This window comes from Mixophyes fleayi, chromosome 8 (genome assembly GCF_038048845.1).
Source record: "Mixophyes fleayi isolate aMixFle1 chromosome 8, aMixFle1.hap1, whole genome shotgun sequence".
In the NCBI taxonomy this organism is placed as follows: Eukaryota; Metazoa; Chordata; class Amphibia; order Anura; family Limnodynastidae; genus Mixophyes; species Mixophyes fleayi.
In genome coordinates, this window is record NC_134409.1 from 140,179,916 (window position 1) to 140,203,777 (window position 23,862).

The window sequence follows — 23,862 nt, forward strand, 5'->3', positions numbered from 1 at the left end:
TTTATTGTGTGATCTGCACGATGATTACATAGTTGTGTCCCCAGCTTTACTTTCTAAGGAAGCGCAGATTATATAAACACAGAGAAAGGTCTATATTCTCTTCCGTACCCTCCCTTATCTCCATCCTGACTGTGCCTTTATTATCCCTCTTACATAACACTTTCCCTCAGGCTCCTGCCTTGTCTTGGTCAGTCAGTCTTGGCATCGGTTTGGGGTTTCTCCTTCTCTGGACTCTGCAAGATATTCGTCTGATATTTCATGAGCTCTTGTGTCTCTGCTTTGTTCTACCAGATACCAACACAGCTGTTTAAAGGAGTCAGATTATCATTAACTCATTCATTGCCAAGGCTGCAAACTGCCCATTGCAGACCGATATCTCGAACATCCGGCTTTAAATTTCACCAGAATGGAAAGAAAGTGAACTTGGGGACAGACAGCAGAGGATTGTGAATTCCAATTCTTGTGTGTTAGCTGTGGAATACTCCCACACAGTCCACACACACCACAGCGCTCACAAAAGAGACACACAGACACTTCAGGGACACAGCTAAAGTTTCCTCTGATGATGATGGCAAATGCACAGTACAAATGCACAAAGAAGGAGTGACGGAAGAATGTAAGAGAACGAGGGAGGAAGGAAGCCAAAACTGAAAGAGAGAGAGAGAGGTAGACAGTTACTGGGGGCATGAGAAAGGGGGAGGGTCAGCAACTAAAAAAGTCAGTGAAAGCTTAGAGACAGAGAGTATTGTGTGTTAAAGTCAGAGGTTAGGGTTACGTGTGGTCCCTGGTGACTGGGACCTACACCCCCCTGTGGTCCCTGGTGACTGTGACCTGCACCCCCGACCCCCCGCTGGAACTTTATGGGATGTGTTCAGAAGAGGCTGCTTATGAAATGATTGAACTTAAAACTTTGGATCCACTGGATGGATTGGATCTGACACAAACCCCCAAAGGGGGTCACCGACTGGAGCGGACCAATGCGGTCAGGATCCCCCCTGGTAAAGCCCCCCCCATTCTACAGCGCAGTCTTCGGAGGAGGGTATTGGCCGGACAAGACGACAGCCCACCTCCTGGCAAAGTAGGAGAGGGTCACTACTTCCAACCCACCTCCCACACCCAGTACACCTGGTGCGATCTGTGCGGAGACTTTATCTGGGGCATCTACAGGAAGAGCCTGCGCTGTGTCTGTGAGTACAATGGTTATTGTCTATTTATATAGTGCTGCCATATTCCGCAGCGCTGTACAGTTATTATTCACATCGTGCCCCATGGGAGCAGCAGCCCATACAATCTATACACTCAGCAATTTCCATTCTGCAACCTATGTGGTATAATAATTACAGAGAAGAGGGAAATATAACGTGACATCAGTTTTAATTAGAATTTGACACATAAAATGTTTGTTCTACTCTAGTTCGTCTCTTCTCTGGGACACTGTTCACAGGTGATGAAACATTAATATAAGAATGTGCCAGAGATACAGTTACACACTAGGATCACGTATATGTAGAACGGACACCAGACAAGACAAACATTATATCTATTTAATGATGGTAAATGACAAACCTGATCTATTTTTCAGATGTGTGATAAAGTCTTAGGTGCTGTCACACTGGTGATTTTTTCTCCACGGGTATGTTAGTAAAAATCACAGTGAAAAACGCTTTAAATATGTTTGCTTAGACATCCATTAAACACCAAGGGGTATATTTACTAAACTGCGGGTTTGAAAATGTGGAGATGTTGCCTATAGCAACCAATCAGATTCTGGTTATCCTAGAATGTACTATACAAATGATAACTGGAATCTGATTGGTTGCTATAGGGAATATCCCTCTCCGCTGTCTCTCGCTGCTGACACTCTGTCCGCACAGTGAGTACAGGCTTCTGGGGCTCTACATATAATACCTGACGTACAGAGGTCATTACACCTCTCAGTACCTGTTTATAGCGCCTCCAAATGGCCTAAAATGCTCAATATTCAACAATCACACAAATAAACTGGACGAGCCGTATAAATCCCCAGCAGAGACCTCTCCGGTCCATTCACACCAACCTGATTTACTATTCTTGATGCTTTTATGTGCATTGTCGGCGCCATAGGTTGTATTGATAAAAGGCCAAATACATGAAAAGCCCATGGATAAAGTTAATAAAGATCACTAAAATACATCTAAGTTTTCTGCATTTTTACCCCTTTTCCAGCACATATGTGAGTACAAGCCCTGAGATGGGCGGACATCAGCCGCTAGATCTCTGCAGACACCGCTATGTCTTCTGCCAACTTATTGGGCTTCTTTATGAAGCCCTAAACCAGTGGAAACTGCTTTTACCTCATGTATTAGGTATTTTTAAGTAAAATGTTCATTTACTAAAAGCCTAACGCTCCGATATCTCCTGCATTAAGCAAATTACCGCGTTAGCTGCAAACCCCATAATAGTCGATGGGGGCTGCAGTCTGGGCAATTTTATCAAGTTCCAATCACAAAACCTTAGGTCGTGCAGGGGCAAAACCCTGTCAATTAATAAGGGGGCCCGATATCTGGAAATAAGAGTCACATTTGTAGTATCACTGCAGCGTTAAGGATTAGTACAGAGCAGCGCGGTGAAGAGAAGGGAATGAGAGTTCCGACTGTTATCCTCTCACACAGAGTTAATAACTGTTAGCTGAAATCGTCATCTCACAAGTAGATAGGCTAGAATCTGCTTGGCTATAGAATTAATTTTCTTAGAGGCTGCAACAGAAATGTAGTAATTATAATTTACAAATCTGATTGGCATGGGTTAGGGCAGTAAGATGACAGGAGAAACTCCACTCAGTGTACAGCTGGACAAGGCAGGAATGGGGTCTTCCATATTAGATGAGGAGTGTGGATGGACCTCCTATGCCACCTGGACTGTCCCCTTCCTTTGCAGTAGGAGGGGCTTGCTGCTCCCACCACTAGGCTACTACACCGGCACCTAGAACCGCTTCCTTCTGGGTAACTGTCGCTGCTAGTGTACCTCCTTGCTGGGCACCTGGGCTGGTACCCCTGACCTCTTCCTTTAGATCCGGGTTACTGTGGATGGTTCCCCCTGGTCTATCACACTGCCCAGAGCTGCAGGGTAGCAGGCAGAGCGTTGTTACTAGATGCTGGGTCCAACCTCAGAACAGCCAGATAACGGATTAGATTGGTCTAATCTGTAGGTCACAGGTTACAGCAGGTAGGTAGTCGTCAAAGTGGGATCCTTAAGCAGTTTTATTAGCTCAAATAGTCCTAATAAGGACTGTCACACAGTCTGTGGTACTAGCGATCTTTCTAGAAGTTACAGATGGTATAATACATTACATGGTAAAACAGTGCTCGTTTTATACAGTTTTAGACACAGCCGGCAGCGAGTAAACCAGACCCCTTTTCCAACCAACCCCCAAGAAGTCTGAAATATTTAATTCAAAGATTAACATCAGGATTTGAGATTTTTTTTAATGTAGATTTTAAATGCAATTTATACTTAACAAAATTTACACTAATCTGTGATTTTCCACATCACCTGCTGACTGCATTATTCAGGCAGGGTGTAAAACACAGGATGAAAACTACACATGAAAGGAAGGTAACGACCTCCTGCGGTGCATTTAGGCCAAAGCAAGTGTTTGTCACTTCACATGAAAAAGGTCTAATTAGCCTTAATGAGTATTTCCTCTCGAAGCTACACAACCCAAACATGACATACTGTCTCAGAAATCAGTATATTTCAATACCTCAGAAATGAATGCATTTCCTATACAAAAATACAACACAATATAATAAAATCAGCACATTTGTAATGATACAAATCCGCACTCTGTGCTATTAATTTAAATAAATGTGTAAAATAAGTTATTTATAAGTGATCCAGCCACAAGAGGTATCCCTAATAATCCTTGTTTTATGCACAAATGCAAATGAGCGGAATTCTAGGACTCGTCGGAAGCGGTGGGAGCAGAACTGGGCCGTAACTCGCCATCCGCTCCATCTGGCTGTGTGTTATAAAGACACATAAACCAATGTTAGTAAAATTTAGAGTTATGACATGATTGTCAAACAACCAGTTTTTCAGGCAAAAAATAGTTGAAATAAATGCGGCATCAGTTCACTTGTACTTCTACAATCTGTGAATGACGGGTGGACCAGAAAAATGCAGAATGGTTGGGTTCTTTCCTGACTTCTGATCATTACCAAATATTTTATACTGGGTGTAATAAGATAACATTTTGTATATGACTTCCCTGGCATAGATACCATACAGTGTTGCATAGTGTTATAATCCTTTCTGGCCACGTTAGGGTTAATCCTATACTCCACTCACAGTGACTAAACCTGGACACAGCACACTGTTATGGGCTTCAGGGATGGGAATACTTTGGCGCTCTATGATTGTACACGTCGCCTGTAAACTTCACAGCCCCAAATCACCGTCCTCAGCAAACTACAAACCACACTGGAAGTCTGCAGTAAATCCCAGCTACAGTATCATTACCTCACCCCATACCCTGTACTAGCTCATGTCCCTGGCTGCCGCCCAGTGTGGGGCAAACGGGGTAACAATGTGTCAGATAGAGGCAGCGCCAATCACTCTCTGTAATTACAAACTACTGACTTTTATTCCACGCTGAACCCACTGATGAGAATTACAATGAATAATCTAAGCTGAGGGGAACTTTACGGCCAAAATATATCCCAAATCAATTGCTTCAGAGATTGAGGATTATAATGTAGCCAGGTTTGTGTACACGGTGAGTTCTGTATAAACGTAGCTTTACTTATTACTGCTTATAGAGGAAGTGGGTGTAGCACTGACTACAGAGACACTTACAGAAATCAGTCCTAAATATAAGTGTACCGCAAACAACACTCAGAACGGACATTACCTACAAGACGGATGTCAATCATTTTCAATAAATAAAGTTCCTAAAGTATCTTCTGACTGTAAAGTAAGACAAGTTATAGGTAGTAAAAGGGGGAATAACAGAAGTTCTAGATGAGGATAACAAACTCGTCTCTTTCTCCTACACAGTGGTCACAACAATCATCAGGACACAGACTGCCACTCGGACGGGCAACAAAGGGTTACTGACCATGGGGTACACCTGAGGGTGGGGGTACACCCGAGGTGGGGGTATACCCGAGGGTGGGAGTACACCCGAGGGTGGGGGGGGGGGAACACCTGAGGGTGGGGGGACAGCTGAGCTGGGGGTACACCCAAGGGTGGGAGTACACCTGAGGGTTTGGGTTCACCTGAGGGTGGGAGTACACCTGAGGTGGGGGTATACCCGAGAGTGGGGGGGAACACCTGAGGGTGGGGGGACACCTGAGGTGGGGGTATACCCGAGGGTGGGAGTACACCCGACGGTGGGGGGACAGCAGAGGGTGGGGGGACAGCTGAGGTGGGAGTACACCTGAGGGTTTGGGTTCACCTGAGGGTGGGAGTACACAAGGTCCAGGGAGTCACTGAGGGGAGTGATGAGATCACTAAACCTACCTGTACTTTGCATCCTCAGTCACATCATCCTAATATCAAAACCTTTTCCAAAGTATTGGAAGATTCCTCTAACATTTAGACCCCTTACAATAGGTCTAATGTGACAATGATTACTCTACCTATAGCACACCAACGGGTAAGGTGGATCTCTTGTAATACAAGATTATAATCCATATAGGTTAAGAGAGAACAGGTCACAATACATATAGGGAACTTAAGAAAGACACCACTTTAATGTTTAAAAACGTTATTGATCAGACTATTGATCACAGGGTTTCTAATTATCTCATTACTGAATCTACTGCTAGTTTTCAAAGCAGCAACATCCCATCTGTCCAATTCTATATATACTTCCGAAGGTTTATAAGGAATTAAAGGACCCCATTCGACCCATCATCTCTGCTAGAGGATCCTTATTACAACCTAGGTCTATTCTTAATTAATTTGCAACTTTTAAGTAAAAAAACTGCCCCCTATCTTAAGGATACTCCATCTCTGATACAATGTTTATATGACATTATGTTGTTATTCATTTACGATGGATGTGAGAAGCCTCTGTACCTCTATGACACACAAGGCAGTTTATACTATGTTAATGGAAGGATCCACTATATGATGGACACAATACTGAATTTTGACATTGTTATTGATTACTCTTGAGAAGAATTTGTTCTGATTTGAAGAAAGGTTTTACATTTGGATTAAAGGAACAGCAATGGGTTCAAATGTGGCCCCAGTCTATGCCAAATATGTATATTTATAAAAGGACACATATTTTTAGACCCTATGATAATTACATCTAATTCTATTAAATATATATTGATGAATTGTTTCATCTGGATGGTAGTCCACCTGCATTACAGGATATGTTACAGCAGTTAAATAATTTAAATTCAATAATCTTACTTTTGAACGTAGTATAGATAATATCCATTGTACAGATATTACAATCTATAAAGAAATGCTACAGAGGTGGACACTACACTGTACCATAAACCTACAGATAGAAACACTCTTTTACGCCCTTGAAATTTGCATCCATTAAAGTCATTAAAATTAGGTCCTGCATTGTAACAATTTTTAAGTGTTCTTCGCAATAAATACACAATTTTGTTATGAAAGAGATGGACAACAAAGGTGTGTGGATACAGTGAAAATCACATAGTAACAAATATATAGACAATTATCAGAAATTATCATATAGGTTTATCCCCTGAGGTCACCGCGGCTTACGCCATTACCCGACCTGCTCCACCGCTAGTACTAAGGCCACTGCGGCACATTAGCTCCTTATTTCAAATGACAACTCTGTGCCAACTAAATTGGCTTTGAAGCCACGTATAGCATTTAGAAGGGGCAAGAAGAGGAGAGATGCTATTTCTTCCTGCAAAATACTGATTGGCTATAACGTGGTAGAAACACCAAATTAGCTTCTTTTAATGTAGTGATTGCACTAGTTGTAACAGTATGATCTCCATATTAAGCAGATATCTTACATTAGACACCAACTGACTTGTACCAGGGACCCCACAAACTACCTATGGAATTGCCCTTGTGGTCTCCTTTATGTGGGAGAATCAGACAGAACGCTGTGTGAGAGGATGATTGATCATTGATCAGCCAGGATCGCCTTGTGAGATATCTCATACTACCAGTACGCTAACATGTATATACCTCAGCCAGGAACAGCCGGCAATACTACAGCTCCGATACTGAAATATCAGGCTGAATGGAGACTGGGCCCCTGAGGGCCCAAACAAATGTGGAATATTGATATCTAAAAAAAAATATTTTTACAGATGTGTCTACAACGTTTTGTACATTTTTGGGGGCTCACACTGAAGGTGCCGGTTATCATGAACTCGGATTGAATCCTTAGGAATTAATGTTAGAAGTAACACATCAAACAACACATATATTTTATATAGCATAACACATATTTTGTTTAGTGATGCTTTTCTTTACACACATTTAGATGCATGGGTTCCAGTTTGTATGTAAATTATCAACTATTTATACTGATGCAATTATCCTGCAGATCAGACGATTCATGACCGTTTGGTCAGATACTGGAAGACTGTGTACGCTCCCACCATCATATATTTTAGTACCAAAACACATCACATCTGTTGATTTGGTTTTCCAAACTTCCTAAAATTCACACTCAAAGATGGGACGGGGAAATGTGGCAGTGTGTACGCACTCACGGCCAGCAGTGTAGGCAGATATCTGTACAGTGTACAGAGTCACAATCTTTTCAGCAGATGGTTATGAGAGATGATCTGATCTGACAGTAAATTCTGTGTGTACATATAAATCTGCATGCTCATCGGGACGGTCAGTCGTTGGTCACATCTGCAGTAAGATTACATAGGTGTGTACCCAGTTTAACGGTTATATTCTCAACAGAACAAGCAAAGGCTGACCGTATGTACATATTCCACCAGATGGCGCTATTTGCTGCCAGTATTACATCTTACGACTCTATCTAATTATGAAGGAATCTACAGAAGTTTTTTTTTCTGTTGGTTCAAGATAAATGAAAGTCACAGACAAAATATCACAAGTTAATTATCTGTACTCTCTATCTGCCAAACAGCCATTTTCTTTCAAAATTAATCCATCTGTGACTGATTTTGGGCAATCCAAAAAAATAGATATCAGAGTTTTTCGATGGGATTGTGTGCTACATGTATAATAAAGTGGTAAACACGGATATACTTTTTCTATTCAATTAAATATTATTTGTGTTTTTGTTATTATTGTAGTATAATAGACAGAGGTTTAGTGACCCAGTCCACTGGGGGGCAGACTCCTAATGTTCTTCATTACCCCTCTGGGGGAAGTGGGGGGAGTGCTGGGGTTTTCAGCCCATATAGGGGCACCATGCCAAGGTCTTGGGTCTCCCTTGCCAACCAAGGGTTTCTGCCAATTGGGCAGGTTGAGAGTTTGACGGGCGAAGGGGCAGATTTGTATTTAAGTAATATTTCAATGGCTCATCCATTTCAATGGAGTTTCCAGCATTACATGTAAAAACTCCGTACATGCATAAATTCCCTGGCTGTCCGGCAAAATTGCAGATCTGAAACTAGTACATTTATTTTTGTGAATTTCAATGAAGATTTACTGAATGAATTCTTCATAGATGTTCTATACTGCAGAGATCGGTGATGTCTGGTAATTAAAAAAATAATAATTTACATTGTAAAAACTAATGACTTCTGTGACGTTTTCCCTTTAATAGATTTTGAGATTCAAAAATCAAACAATTAGCAATTTAAATGAGTATTCATGAGACTGGTGCTTTGGTAGATGAGTAAGATCCTGAGGAGAGAACAGCATTCAGCACCCATATACACCGTCTTCTACAGCTGCCTCAGATCTAGACTTAGTCACAGTGAGTGACCCAGTTGTACATTCCCACGTATAGAGTCACTTGTGTCTGTGCCAGGAATGTTTCACCAGCCCCACGTCCCATATCTCCTCTGAGGATCCTTACAAACCCTCCTGATCCTTGAGTCATGGTGAGTAAATGGGGTGATCCTGAGTTTCTTAACACCAGTCCCCACACCCCCCCAACAGCACAGGTTTTCAGGATTTCTGTCTGTGAAATCAGGGAGGAAAATTACTGACCAGCCACCTAGACTTAGTCACCTGTGCATGATTAAAGAAATACAGAAAACATGAGCTGTTGGGGGGGGGGGGGGGGGGGTGAGCACTGGAGTTAAGAAACTGTGGTATAATGTAATGTAATGTAGCGCCATCTTGTGGCCAGTACAGTAATCAGCACAATGATACAGTTACTGATTTCTGTTACACTTTCACTATTCTGAGGGGGATCTTATCCCGCTGACTGCGCTTCTTTCTTCCAAATCTCCATTCTCATGGTAAATCTATAAGATTAAATGCTGAGAAATCATATCAATGTTATAATGCAGTCAACCTGCTAAACAGACACCAGAGCTTCTTCACGTTTTATCTTTTGATACCTGCTACAAATTAAATTAAAACATAAGTTACTCCAGTATTAAAATACCTCCATATATATACTCCCACCGGTCGGCTACCTCTCTTTCTCATCCCTTCTCCCCCTTCCTCGACTCCGTCTCCGTTTCTTCCGTCTCTTCGTCTCATCCATGTGTCTGTCTGTCTTCCCTTCCCTTTAGATTGTACGCTCCTTTGAGCAGGGCTCTCCTACCTCCTGTTTCCAGCATTTTTACTGCGCTCTCCAGCTACTCAGCTGAACTCCTCTCGGTCCCTCTGCCCTCTGTCTCCTCTCGCTTCTCTCCGCTCCCCTCAGTGACTCTCAACCTGTCATCCGTGCCCACCCTTTTGGTCCATAGTTACCTGCCTGTACTCACTTTTCCCCCCCCCTTTCGTTCGTGCTGTGCCTGAGCCCCCAGAGTTATAGTGCTTACTGTTACTTGTACTGTGCTGTTTCACCTTGTACTGTGCCATTGTTTGTCCTTGTACGGCGCTACAGATACTTTGTGGCGCCCTATAAATAAAAAGTAATAATAATAATATATAGGAGCTTCTCAGACCAGAAAACACTGGCAGGAGCCTTCCTGAGCCTAAACTGGCAGATAACAGAAAACAAAAGCTCGTACTCCACTGCACAGCAAATGTAAACTCAATAAAATGTCTCCAAGTTCTGTCAGTATACAAAGGTTCTCATACACAGAACAGGAATTATAGGTTCAGTCCTCCAGGTGAGATGTTACAATGTATCACTGTCCTGCAGCTGAGATTTTACAATGTATCACTGTCCTGCAGCTGAGATGTTACAATGTATTGCTGTCCTGCATCGCTGTCCTGCAGCCGAGATGTTACAACGTATCGCTGTCCTGCAGCTGAGAGGTTACAACGTATCGCTGTCCTGCAGCTGAGAGGTTACAACGTATCGCTGTCCTGCAGCTGAGATGTTACAATGTATCGCTGTCCTGCAGCTGAGATGTTACAATGTATCGCTGTCCTGCAGCTGAGATGTTACAATGTATCGCTGTCCTGCAGCATTGCACCTGTCTATGTTACACCTCATCTCTCTGTACCATGTCTATAACACTCTCTCGTCTCTCTTAGACTGCAGCTTCACGTGTCACTACCGGTGTCGAGCTCTCATCCGATTACACTGCAGCAGAGGAGAAGATGTAGAGAGTGACAGCGACTTAACACAAGAGACAGAGTTGGAAAAAGACACTAATGTGGTAAGAGACATCCTAAGGACTGACGTGACCGCACTATACGTGGGGGCTGCTGCTATTACCAGCCGGGGAGGGAATGAAGATTTATCTATTGATATAGATACCAGGTAGAAGAGAAGATGATGGGTCACTTTGCACTGGTCCCTGGTTCTCATTGTCCCTCACTGTATACAGCACGTGTATAAGTCTCGCTGCTGTCCCTCCTCTGACACCCGGGCTCTGTACAGCGTATATACTGAGAATCAGACATATCCTGATCGTTATATAGACATAGAGGGCCGGACTCAGCTTCAGACACAACCTGCACACATCTCGTATATAAACAGAGAACCTGAGAGTAGTTCTGACTGTATTCAAATCCAAACAAAAGTGCCACATGTGACACACACAGTCCCGATGTCCCCTCACTCTCAGGACACATGTAATACAGACAGTCCCGATGTCCCCTCACTCTCAGGACACATGTAATACAGACAGTCCCGGTGTCCCCTCACTCTCAGGACACATGTAATACAGACAGTCCCGGTGTCCCCTCACTCTCAGGACACATGTAATACAGACAGTCCCGGTGTCCCCTCACTCTCAGGACACATGTAATACAGACAGTCCCGGTGTCCCCTCATTCTCAGGACACATGTAATACAGACAGTCCCGGTGTCCCCTCACTCTCAGGACACATGTAATACAGACAGTCCCGGTGTCCCCTCACTCTCAGGACACATGTAATACAGACAGTCCCGGTGTCCCCTCACTCTCAGGACACATGTAATACAGACAGTCCCGGTGTCCCCTCATTCTCAGGACACATGTAATACAGACAGTCCCGGTGTCCCCTCACTCTCAGGACACATGTAATACAGACAGTCCCGGTGTCCCCTCATTCTCAGGACACATGTAATACAGACAGTCCCGGTGTCCCCTCTCTCAGGACACATGTAATACAGACAGTCCCGGTGTCCCCTCACTCTCAGGACACATGTAATACAGACAGTCCTGGTGTCCCCTCACTCTCAGGACACATGTAATACAGACAGTCCCGGTGTCCCCTCACTCTCAGGACACATGTAATACAGACAGTCCTGGTGTCCCCTCACTCTCAGGACACATGTAATACAGACAGTCCCGGTGTCCCCTCACTCTCAGGACACATGTAATACAGACAGTCCTGGTGTCCCCTCATTCTCAGGACACATGTAATACAGACAGTCCCGGTGTCCCCTCACTCTCAGGACACATGTAATACAGACAGTCCTGGTGTCCCCTCACTCTCAGGACACATGTAATACAGACAGTCCCGTTGTCCCCTCACTCTCAGGACACATGTAATACAGACAGTCCCGGTGTCCTCTCACTCTCAGGACACATGTAATACAGACAGTCCCGGTGTCCTCTCACTCTCAGGAGACATGTAATACAGACAGTCCCGGTGTCCCCTCACTCTCAGGACACATGTAATACAGACAGTCCCGTTGTCCCCTCACTCTCATGAGTTGGATAAGACATAAATGACCAGCAGTATTTTTGAAGAACACGTGAACGTTGTAATGAATTAAAGGGTGATTGTAAAGTATTATTAGGTTGTACTTTGTGGTGTTATCGCTTCCTCCACGGTCCAGTGCCGGCTCTCTAACATGCGCTCGGCGCTGCAATAGTGGCTGTTATGCAGAGAATATGTTGGAGCTATATAAATAAATGATGATGATGATGATGATGATGATGATGATGAAGGCAGCTGTGTATATCTGCGTTTTGTGCAACTCACAAGCTTTATTGTCTCCACCGAGCTGCGTGATGAATACGTGTGTGTGTCTCTTTATAACAAGTATTATGTGTATTACTCTCTGCTACGAGAATGCTGCGGTCTGAGTGATCATATGCCAATATAATGAGCCCCTTTCCTGCAGCTCAGTGCACAGATCGGGTGACATCTAGTACAGGGGGTGATGGCCTTCAGGCATCGTAACCCTACAGGAGACCAGCAGCAGGAACTATTAAAAGCAGGATGTTCCCACATCTGGAGAGAGACCCCCCCACCCCCATCCCATGCCCCCGGACATATGGACATGTGACCCAATCACTGCCATAATTGAATAAGTACAGCATACAGTGATATAATGAGCATTAAACCTCATGACAAGAACATAAATGGTTTAACACAGTCCTAATGTAATAGAGAGTGATAGTAATGTAATATACAGAGAGGGGATTGTAGAACTGTATCTACAGGAAAACAATAATATATTAGAACATGGATATAAGTATGTCTCAGAAACACCAGAAACTATTATTATACAAATAGATTTATGTAGCATTAAAAATACTAAAAAAATAATTAAACTGATAAATAATGAAAGTTAATATATAAATAGCTGATGATGATGATGATGAATGTATATTCTCTACAGCTCCCAGAGGCTTTATGCCAGATAAATACTGAGAGAGATATCTTCCATCTTCACAATAATATGGCCACTGGGGGGTGCTGTTTGATTGGAATCTCCCTGTCACTCATAACCCGCTTAAAGGATAATATTACACTATCTGTTGTGGACGTTCCCCTTTTAAGGTAGAGCTTCAGTTTAAAGTATTATCATTTATGTGCCACATTAATAATGGCGTTTTATCCCTGTCCCTCATACAGACACAGGGGGTAAAGGGAGAGGTACAGAGCCCAGGGGGTGAGATGAATCAGGAAGGGGAATAATTATATGAAAAAAAAATGTTTTAAGAAGGGAAAAAGCTTCAGACATGAAAGGTATGTGGATGTTATGTAATGCAGGTTCCTAGGTTCTTGTAAAAGATTTTGCAGAAGTATCATGTATTCTACACAGTAAACACACCAGGCCTGATTCATTAAGGAAAGTAAAGCAAAAAAATTAGTATGTTTTTCTCCTGGACAAACCATGTTACAATACAAGGGGTGCACATTATTTTTTTTATTTTGCACATAAGTTAAATATTGGCTGTTTTTTCATGTATCGCACAAATACTCGATCAGATTATTTGTACACTGACCTAGGACATCCCCTACCCCAACTATAAATCTGTCCCCACATTTTAAATTTACCTCCCCCTCCAATACAACATGGTTTTGCCCAGGTGCAAAGCTACTCATTATTTTTTTGCTTTACTTTCCTTAATGAATCAGGCCCCATGTTCTCTTTATACCGACAGCAAAAGAATGGGGGATTGTGATTTCCAAATCTGCAGCTGCAGAAGGTGACACCAGAAATAATATAGTGCATTAGTTTGATTTGGTGTTTTGTGGCATCGGAAGGTGCAAAAATGAGTAGAAATAATTTATGGAAAAGTGGGAGACTTAATTACAGGACTGAACTAATTAGGGCTTTCACAGCAATCCAGTAGTTTCAGCCAATGCTTTTTCTGGTCTCCCTTACTTACGTACATGTTCTAGTGGCACACATATGTGTGATTTCGTGTCAGTTATCACCATCCGTTGGCACTTACACCGGCCCTGCAGCTGGTTCAAGTGATGTCTGAAACCAGGCGTACGAGAGCCCCAGGCCTTGAACACACCCTGGCTGTGCGCGGCATTGGCCCGTCTGCCTCTTCCCAAACCCCGTTCAGTCCTTCGAGTCGTATCTTTAGCGTTGGTCCATGTCTGACATGCACAGAGCTATTTCACGCAAGATGCTGCACGCAGACGGATCTACGTCCGATCATGTACCAGGCCCTGTGTGTTGTAATATTTCCTGTGGTGTCATTGAGCGCCGGACGCTGAGATTCTAATTTGCTGCTCTCCAATGTCAGTGATACGCTGAGCTATGATGTCACAGCTCCACGTCATACACTCAGTCTGACTGGCAGACGATGGGTTAGAAGCAGGGTAACACTGGGGGGTGCCCGAGGGGTGCCCAGTGTGCCTCCGCCAGCCCCGAGTACTGTCTAGGTGGACCTTGGTGCATTACCATCCCCACTGCTACATAAATACTGCAATAAATATTAACTTAGAAAACGGAGAGAATACAGTTATACAGTGGAAACTATATTAGAAGAAGGATTTAGAGAGTGGAATTGTCCCTATTTTAGAAGACTGAGCAACTTGTACATATAATTAATATGTACAAGTTGCTCAGTCTTCTAAAATAGGGACAATTCCACTCTCTAAATCCTGACACTGTAACATGGGGTTAATTGGCAGCTATGAGACACCTTGGCTGCAGCATTGAGAGCACATTGCTCCGCATTAGGAGAACTGGTTCTTGTTCTATATAGGACAGAATAGACCGCACCACCTCCCCCCTCTCTGATGAAATCCCTGTGACAGGAAGTGGGTGTGGAGTGGAAGTGGGGGATGAAGTCATAGTTTACCCCTCCCAACCTTCCCCTTTCCTGAGTCCCAATCACAGAGTCTGTATACATTCAACTGCAGATTACTCCCAGCCAGAGCAGAGATACCAGTATCTGGGGCGCAGATCACCAATCCCAGCACTTAGCTTCACATCAGGGTCTACAATGGGTAAGGGCGACAAGGACACCCCATCTTTTGAGATGACTTGGAACAGTACGACCAGTAGCGGTTACTGCAGCCAGGAAGAGTCTGACCCAGAGCTGGAGTTATTCTACACGGCGAAGACCTCGATTCTACCCCGGAGGTCCCCCGTCAAGACACAGGTCAGAAGCTGTGCTGGATCAGGGGGTCAGGGGGGGGCAGGTTGTAGATGTGACTGAGCTACAACACTAGTGGTCTTACATGTTACTGGCATATAACACGTCTACATATTAGTATGATCCATGTGTCACCCTATGTGGGTCATTATCTAAGCATGTCATGGGCTGTACCGTCTCGGAGAACCTTGGAGAACTACAACTCCCATCATCTCTTGTTTACTGTATTTGAGTCTTATGTAGTTTTTTGCATTTTAACTTTTCCAGTATTAATGTCTGAAGCTTATAGGACGGGGACAGATGGTAGAATTACATGTAACATACAGAGGGGCAGATTCAATTATCCGCAAGGTTCCTTAAGATGTTTATGGATAATATCTTTACTCATAAGGGGAGAATGAATTTAGCGCGATGTGTCTCTGGAACGTCCGTGGAGACACATTGCACCGATCTTACGGCAGGAATCTCGCACCCCATACGGGCGAGATGTCTATACCATAATTACCACTTCGGGGCTAAATGAATCTGCCCCAGAAACAGAGGAAGTTTATTGTGCAGAATAAAAAAAAATACAAATTATTAAATCCTGGGACCATCCATGGAATTTAGAGGCAGCTCTGAGAGTACATGTATGTAACCTGTAGTATGTTACCAGTACCGCAGTGTAATACAGAGCTCAGTAGTCAGTGCGTTAGAAGATGGGAGAGTACATGTATGTAACCTGTAGTATGTTACCAGTACCGCAGTGTAATACAGAGCTCAGTAGTCAGTGCGTTAGAAGATGGGAGAGTACATGTATGTAACCTGTAGTATGTTACCAGTACCGCAGTGTAATACAGAGCTCAGTAGTCAGTGCGTTAGAAGATGGGAGAGTACATGTATGTAACCTGTAGTATGTTACCAGTACCGCAGTGTAATACAGAGCTCAGTAGTCAGTGCGTTAGAAGATGGGAGAGTACATGTATGTAACCTGTAGTATGTTACCAGTACCGCAGTGTAATACAGAGCTCAGTAGTCAGTGCGTTAGAAGATGGGAGAGTACATGTATGTAACCTGTAGTATGTTACCAGTACCGCAGTGTAATACAGAGCTCAGTAGTCAGTGCGTTAGAAGATGGGAGAGTACATGTATGTAACCTGTAGTATGTTAGCAGTACCGCAGTGTAATACAGAGCTCAGTAGTCAGTGCGTTAGAAGATGGGAGAGTACATGTATGTAACCTGTAGTATGTTAGCAGTACCGCAGTGTAATACAGAGCTCAGTAGTCAGTGCGTTAGAAGATGGGAGAGTACATGTATGTAACCTGTAGTATGTTACCAGTACCGCAGTGTAATACAGAGCTCAGTAGTCAGTGCGTTAGAAGATGGGAGAGTACATGTATGTAACCTGTAGTATGTTAGCAGTACCGCAGTGTAATACAGAGCTCAGTAGTCAGTGCGTTAGAAGATGGGAGAGTACTTAGTGCTGACGGCAGCTGTACGGTTGGAGTGTGACTGAGTGCCGCAGGGCTGGGCAGGCGTGACGGGTTCTATTATCAGGGATCTTGACGTTATTCATCTGTGACTAATTACACAGAGATTCGCCATTCACTTGTAACCAGTCACATGTACTCAGATATTCACCTCAACACCCTGTTATCTGTACCCCACTTTGTTCAGTTGGTGCTATGGATCCGTATCAATGACTTTCTCTACAGATGGACCCCTCCATCCTTTCACACACAGCTCTTCATCTTGTCAGAGGGCACTATGACAGCTGTCAGTGTGGTGGTGATTTGTAAGGTGTAAAACACAAGAGATTAAGGTGAAAATGCTAATGTAACGACAGGTTTATCATTGTCCTAAATAATCAAGGTCTAACAGTTGCTGTTATTTGGTGCAAGTCACAGAAGTGTGTGTGTGTGTGTGTGTGTGTGTGTGTGTATACACAAATAAATATATATATATATATATATATATATATATATATATAAATAATTTTTATTATATGTGGAGTTTGCAAATTATTTTGTACGAGGTGTAATATACAGCCCCAACCTTTTGAAGTTTGTCTGAACCTGGGGTGATCTGCACCTCACAATACACTGTACAGACACTTTACTAAAACCTAACACAGGAAACTTGTGAATGCCAAAGTCCACAAAACGTTATGTACAGATCTGAGGGTGCGTTCACCCATTTCCTTCCTATCTGCTTTCCGGAGTCTGTGGTTCCCAGGCCTCTTATATGACACAAACCAACTTCTCTGCAGCTCAGACAAACTTCAGCTGCACAGAGTGGGGGCTGGGGGGGATTCCAGGGAAAAGCACCCAATTCAGCTGTGTCATCTCTACCAACCCCCCAGACTATGCAGAGACTGATGCAACTCTGAGCAAGGAGGAAGGGGGGGTAGTGTGGGAGGCCGGGGAGCGGGAGAGAAGTACAGTACAGAAGTGAGAGAGAGGAAGACGTGGGGGGAGAGCAGATGCCATATTGGAGGGGGAACTATATCCAAATTGCAAACATATACAGCCGGCACAGAGCAGACTGTACACGATACAGCCGGCACAGAGCAGACTGTACACTATACAGCCGGCACAGAGCAGACTGTACACGATACAGCCGGCACAGAGCAGACTGTACACGATACAGCCGGCACAGAACAGACTGTACAATATACAGCCGGCACAGAGCAGACTGTACACGATACAGCCGGCACAGAGCAGACTGTACACGATACAGCCGGCACAGAGCAGACTGTACACTATACAGCCGGCACAGAGCAGACTGTACACGATACAGCCGGCACAGAGCAGACTGTACACTATTCAGCCGGCACAGAGAGGACTGTACACTATACAGCCGGCACAGAGCAGACTGTACACGATACAGCCGGCACAGAACAGACTGTACACTATACAGCCGGCACAGAGCAGACTGTACACTATACAGCCGGCACAGAGCAGACTGTACACTATTCAGCCGGCACAGAGAGGACTGTACTCTATACAGCCGGCACAGAGCAGACTGTACACTATACAGCCGGCACAGAGCAGACTGTACACTATACAGCCGGCACAGAGCAGACTGTACACTATACAGCCGGCACAGAGCAGACTGTACACTATACAGCCGGCACAGAGCAGACTGTACACTATACAGCCGGCACAGAGCAGACTGTACACTATACAGCCGGCACAGAGCAGACTGTACACTATACAGCCGGCACAGAGCAGACTGTACACTATACAGCCGGCACAGAGCAGACTGTACACTATACAGCCGGCACAGAGCAGACTGTACACTATACAGCCGGCACAGAGCAGACTGTACACGATACAGCCGGCACAGAGCAGACTGTACACGATACAGCCGGCACAGAGCAGACTGTACACGATACAGACGGCACAGAGCAGACTGTACACGATACAGCCGACACAGAGCAGACTGTACAATATACAGCCGGCACAGAGCAGACTGTGCAATATACAGCCGGCACAGAACAGACTGTACACTATGCAGCCGGCACAGAACAGACTGTACACTATACAGCCGGCACAGAGAGGACTGTACACTATACAGCCGGCACAGAGAGGACTGTACACTATACAGCCGGCACAGAGCAGACTGTACACTATTCAGCCGGCACAGAGAGGACTGTACTCTATACAGCCGGCACAGAGCGGACTGTACACTATACAGCCGGCACAGAGCAGACTGTACACTATACAGCCGGCACAGAGCAGACTGTACAATATACAGCCGGCACAGAGCAGACTGTACAATATGCAGCTGGCACAGAACAGACTGTACACTATACAGCCGGCACAGAGCAGACTGTACACTATACAGCCGGCACAGAGAGGACTGTACACTATACAGCCGGCACAGAGCAGACTGTACACGATACAGCCGGCACAGAGCAGACTGTACAATATGCAGCTGGCACAGAACAGACTGTACACTATACAGCCGGCACAGAGCAGACTGTACACTATACAGCCGGCACAGAGAGGACTGTACACTATACAGCCCGCACAGAGCAGACTGTACACTATACAGCCGGCATTGTGAAAACACTGAGAATCTTTATAACCCGCAGCATTGAGATCCCTATCTTTAGTGCTCCTGATCTTCACCTTTCATGCACTGTAACAGAAAACACTGGCTAAGCTGCTAATGAATTCTGTTAGGCTCGGGTGTTACTTATGTAGCAGATAAGTGTATGGCTGGGACAGAGTGCTGGTGACGTTATGAGGAGGACGTTTATGTGAAAGATGTTTTGTACAGATGCTACTTAAACCCCAACCAGTAAAACCAGTTATATTTCAGAGTGACTGGTTTTCTGCAGAGCAAACAAAAAGGTTGGAAATACACTTGACTGATTTTTTTTTAAAATCAGGAAGGAAATGTGTTATTGTTATAAGATCGGTGATAGTAAGAATAACAATAGACCCCTCTGAAGCTGGGGTGGTGTGACCGATATAATATAATAGATGTAATAGAACTTCTTGTTTCTTTCAGGATGACAAACCGGAAAAACAGCCACCGGCCCTGAGTCAGAAGGAGACTGAACAGAAGATAAAAGATTATAACTCTAAAATCAAGAGTAATCTCTTCATGAGCATGGTAAGTCATTGTGATATCACTGGGCCAGAGGGCATGTCTGTCATGTGTGTGACCACAGAGTTCAGGGAGACCCTGTTCTGTAATGCTATAGACGGACAGCACACCAAAGAGTACAGGAGACTCTGACAGACACGACACCACAGTACAGGAGACTCCGCAGTACAGGAGACTCCGACAGACACAACGCGCAGTACAGGAGACTCCGACAGACACGACGCCGCAGTACAGGAAACTCCGACAGAAACGACGCTGCAGTACAGGAAACTCCCGACAGGCGCGATGCCGCAGTACAGGAGACTACGACAGAGGTGATGCCACAGTACAGGAGACTCCGACAGAGGTGATGCCACAGTACAGGAGACTCCGACAGACTGTCACGGTCGTCTGTATTTCTCAATCCAATTCAGGACCATTGGGCCTAGCTGAAGCAGGACTGAAACTGAACCTGGAGGGTTTGATGATCTCTTTGCTCATCTAGGGTACTCAGAGTAGCACAAGCAGTACAGGAGTCTTAGGACTTGAGTCTGTGCCTGAGTACTGAACTGGAATCCGATGTAATGACAAACTGCAACTGTTCGTAGGAAATCAATCCAAGAACATATGGGCAGGCACATGGGACTGGAACCCTCTAATAAGAACTCAGATGGAAAACATACGAAAACTCAGAACAGAACGAACTGGAACTGGAAACAGGGACCAGGAACTCAGAACCCTGACACAGAATGGCAAACTCAGGACTGCGTGTCAGCCACAGCCCTGGAACCCAAAGATATATACACAGGACTGGAAATAAGCCCTAAAGACTCAGAATCAGCTGTAGGAACAGAACTGATGATACGGGTACAGCCACTGATACTGCAGAATAAGCACTGGATAGCGCAAAGTTCCTACTGAGATAAGCACTCTTGCTGAATGCAGAATATTGCAGGAAGATGAGCTACTTGGAAGTGCAGAGTACTTGCAGAAAGATGAACTCCAGGTAATGCAGGATGCTTGGAAGAAGATATGCACTTGGAATTGCAGGTAATTGTAGAGAGGTGTGGTCACGGGATTACAGCTGCTGATCACCTGACTGCAACCAAGATGGACGCCCCATGCAGCAGAACAAACAGCATGTGTTTGTTACAAATGAACATGTGATGGACAGGAATGCTGCAGGCGACCAGGAGGGACTTGGGTGGCCGTGATATGACAGCGGTGGATGTGGTAATTGCGGGTAAGACCCCGATGTGTGACACAGACATAATACAGAAGACACCGACAGACATGACACCAGTACAGAAGACACTGACAGACATGACACCAGTACAGAAGACACTGACAGACATGACACCAGTACAGAAGACACTGACAGACATGACACCAGTACAGAAGACACTGACAGACATGACACCAGTACAGAAAACACCCACAGACATGACACCAGTACAGAAGACACCCACAGACATGACACCAGTACAGAAGACACCGACAGACATGACACCAGTACAGAAGACACTGACAGACATGACACCAGTACAGAAGACACTGACAGACATGACACCAGTACAGAAGACACCCACAGACATGACACCAGTACAGAAGACACCCACAGACATGACACCAGTACAGAAGACACCCACAGACATGACACCAGTACAGAAGACACCCACAGACATGACACCAGTACAGAAGACACCGACAGACATGACACCAGTACAGAAGACACCGACAGACATGACACCAGTACAGAAGACACCGACAGACATGACACCAGTACAGAAGACACCGACAGACATGACACCAGTACAGAAGACACCGACAGACATGACACCAGTACAGAAGACACCGACAGACATGACACCAGTACAGAAGACACCGACAGACATGACACCAGTACAGAAGACACTGACAGACATGACACCAGTACAGAAGACACCCACAGACATGACACCAGTACAGAAGACACCCACAGACATGACACCAGTACAGAAGACACCCACAGACATGACACCAGTACAGAAGACACCGACAGACATGACACCAGTACAGAAGACACCGACAGACATGACACCAGTACAGAAGACACTGACAGACATGACACCAGTACAGAAGACACTGACAGACATGACACCAGTACAGAAGACACTGACAGACATGACACCAGTACAGAAGACACTGACAGACATGACACCAGTACAGAAGACACCCACAGACATGACAACACTCGCTGTATGAATGAAACACAACAAGACCGCACAGTACTCCAAAAATAGTCCAGTAAAATAAACCCATAATGTGATATAGGCTGCCCACAACATATAAAATGATGGGGCCTGTGTGCTAATGATTCATATTTCTGTCTGTCTGGCTGCCAACCATCTTATCTCACCTTGTGCTAATAACAGTCCTCTATCTAATTTCCCAGAACAAAGATGGCTCTTATACTGGATTCATTAAGGTTCAGCTGAAGCTCATCCGCCCAGTTTCCGTCCCAGTCGCTAAGAAGCCTTCGTGTATGCACGAGCGGAGAGGAGCCGCACGCTCTCAGCCGGTGAAACGCAGAACCTCCTTCTACCTCCCTAAAGACGCCTCTAAGCACCTGCACCTCAGCTCGCGCACCCCAGCAAGTGAGGTCATCCAGGCGCTCCTGCGCAAGTTTACCGTTCTAGATAACCCAAGGAAGTTTGCCCTTTTCCAGAGGACAGAACAAGAGGGGCAAGGTAAGAACGCTGATTTACCCCAAACAGGGAATATGCACCAGGCCTTTGTGTCAGGGTGTCGAGTGGCTTTAACCTCTGCTTTCCCTGCAGTGACCCTAAGAAAATTATCAGATGAGGAGGAACCATTGAAGCTGCGTCTACTTTCTGGACCTTGTGAGAAAACTCTGAGCTTTGTACTGAAGGAGAATGAAACTGGGGAAGTCAATGTAAGTTTCAGTTCTATGAAAGCCATGTCCCCTTCTCGCGATCACTCTGTGGTATCACTTCTTCCTCTTCCCGTTCGTTCTCTCTAACCAGTGTTTCCCCCTTGCAGTGGGATGCGTTCAGCACGCCAGAGCTTCAGAATTTCCTGCGCATTCTCCAGCGGGAGGAGGAGGAGCACATGCGGCAGATCATTCAGCGCTACGCACGCTGCCAGCAACAAATGCAAGAGGCTCTTGCGTCACGTACCCCTGGCTGAGTCGCAGTGCACGCACCCAAAGAGAAGTGCGTATGAAGACTGCAAGACTGATCCAGAAGACGCAAACGTGGTGTGACTGGAGACTGAGTGTAGGGGATAGAGACATCCCGGAGTGCAGGGGTGATAGATCCCCCCTCAGGACATATGTGAGTGAGCGGAAGAGAGAGTGTGTCTGTATGGGACACGAGGAGATGCATCTGTCGCTGTGACAAATGCACCAAGAGAAAAAGGCTGGAAGATGACACGAAGGTGACTTATTAGTCTCCCAGCTCAGGCAGATACATCTATATAATGCTGTCTTCCTGCTGCTGCTGCTTAGGACGTCTAATAAACTGTCTCCTCAGGACAAAGCAGCCTTCATTTCATAATAGGCAATTGTATGGACTTGTGATATCCGAGCAGACTGCACCCGATGCAGCAAAAGAAACTTAGGCTACAGTATCGGCCACATCTTACCTCCTGCATAGGAGGTAAGCAGGTTCCTGCTGCCTGTTTCTTGTTTGTTTTCTAAGTTACTTTGCACTTAATAAAGTTTTTTTTACTATAATGTAACTAGAATCCCTGAGACCTGTGCATTTCTCAGCAATCCTGCAGCCCTTATCATACATATGTAATATACAGTATATAATACAGAGCAGGGATTCATGCAGCTAACAGAGGTACGTAGCAGGAACGGTGGGGCCATGACCTGAAATGCAACATTTAACAGAAGAACAAATGTGTGTAAACCTATTCTCAGATTTGAGATACATCTTACGA

General features: G+C 44.9%; 1 protein-coding gene across 2 annotated transcripts; it reads left to right on the top strand.

Annotated features, from left to right (window-relative positions):
- Positions 1-245: 245 nt before the first annotated feature.
- On the top strand, positions 246-23,650 carry RASSF1 (Ras association domain family member 1). Of its 2 annotated transcripts, XM_075183877.1 has the most exons (6): positions 246-1,187; positions 10,585-10,709; positions 19,837-19,941; positions 22,349-22,643; positions 22,734-22,849; positions 22,957-23,650. In XM_075183877.1, the coding sequence occupies exons 1-6, from the start codon at positions 866-868 to the stop codon at positions 23,101-23,103; spliced, it is 1,110 nt and encodes a 369-aa protein (XP_075039978.1). In that variant the 5' UTR covers positions 246-865; the 3' UTR covers positions 23,104-23,650. The 2 variants fall into 2 exon arrangements, with proteins under 2 accessions (XP_075039978.1, XP_075039979.1); XM_075183878.1 differs by lacking the exons at positions 246-1,187; positions 10,585-10,709 and adding an exon at positions 15,057-15,341.
- The last annotated feature ends 212 nt before the right edge of the window (positions 23,651-23,862 follow it).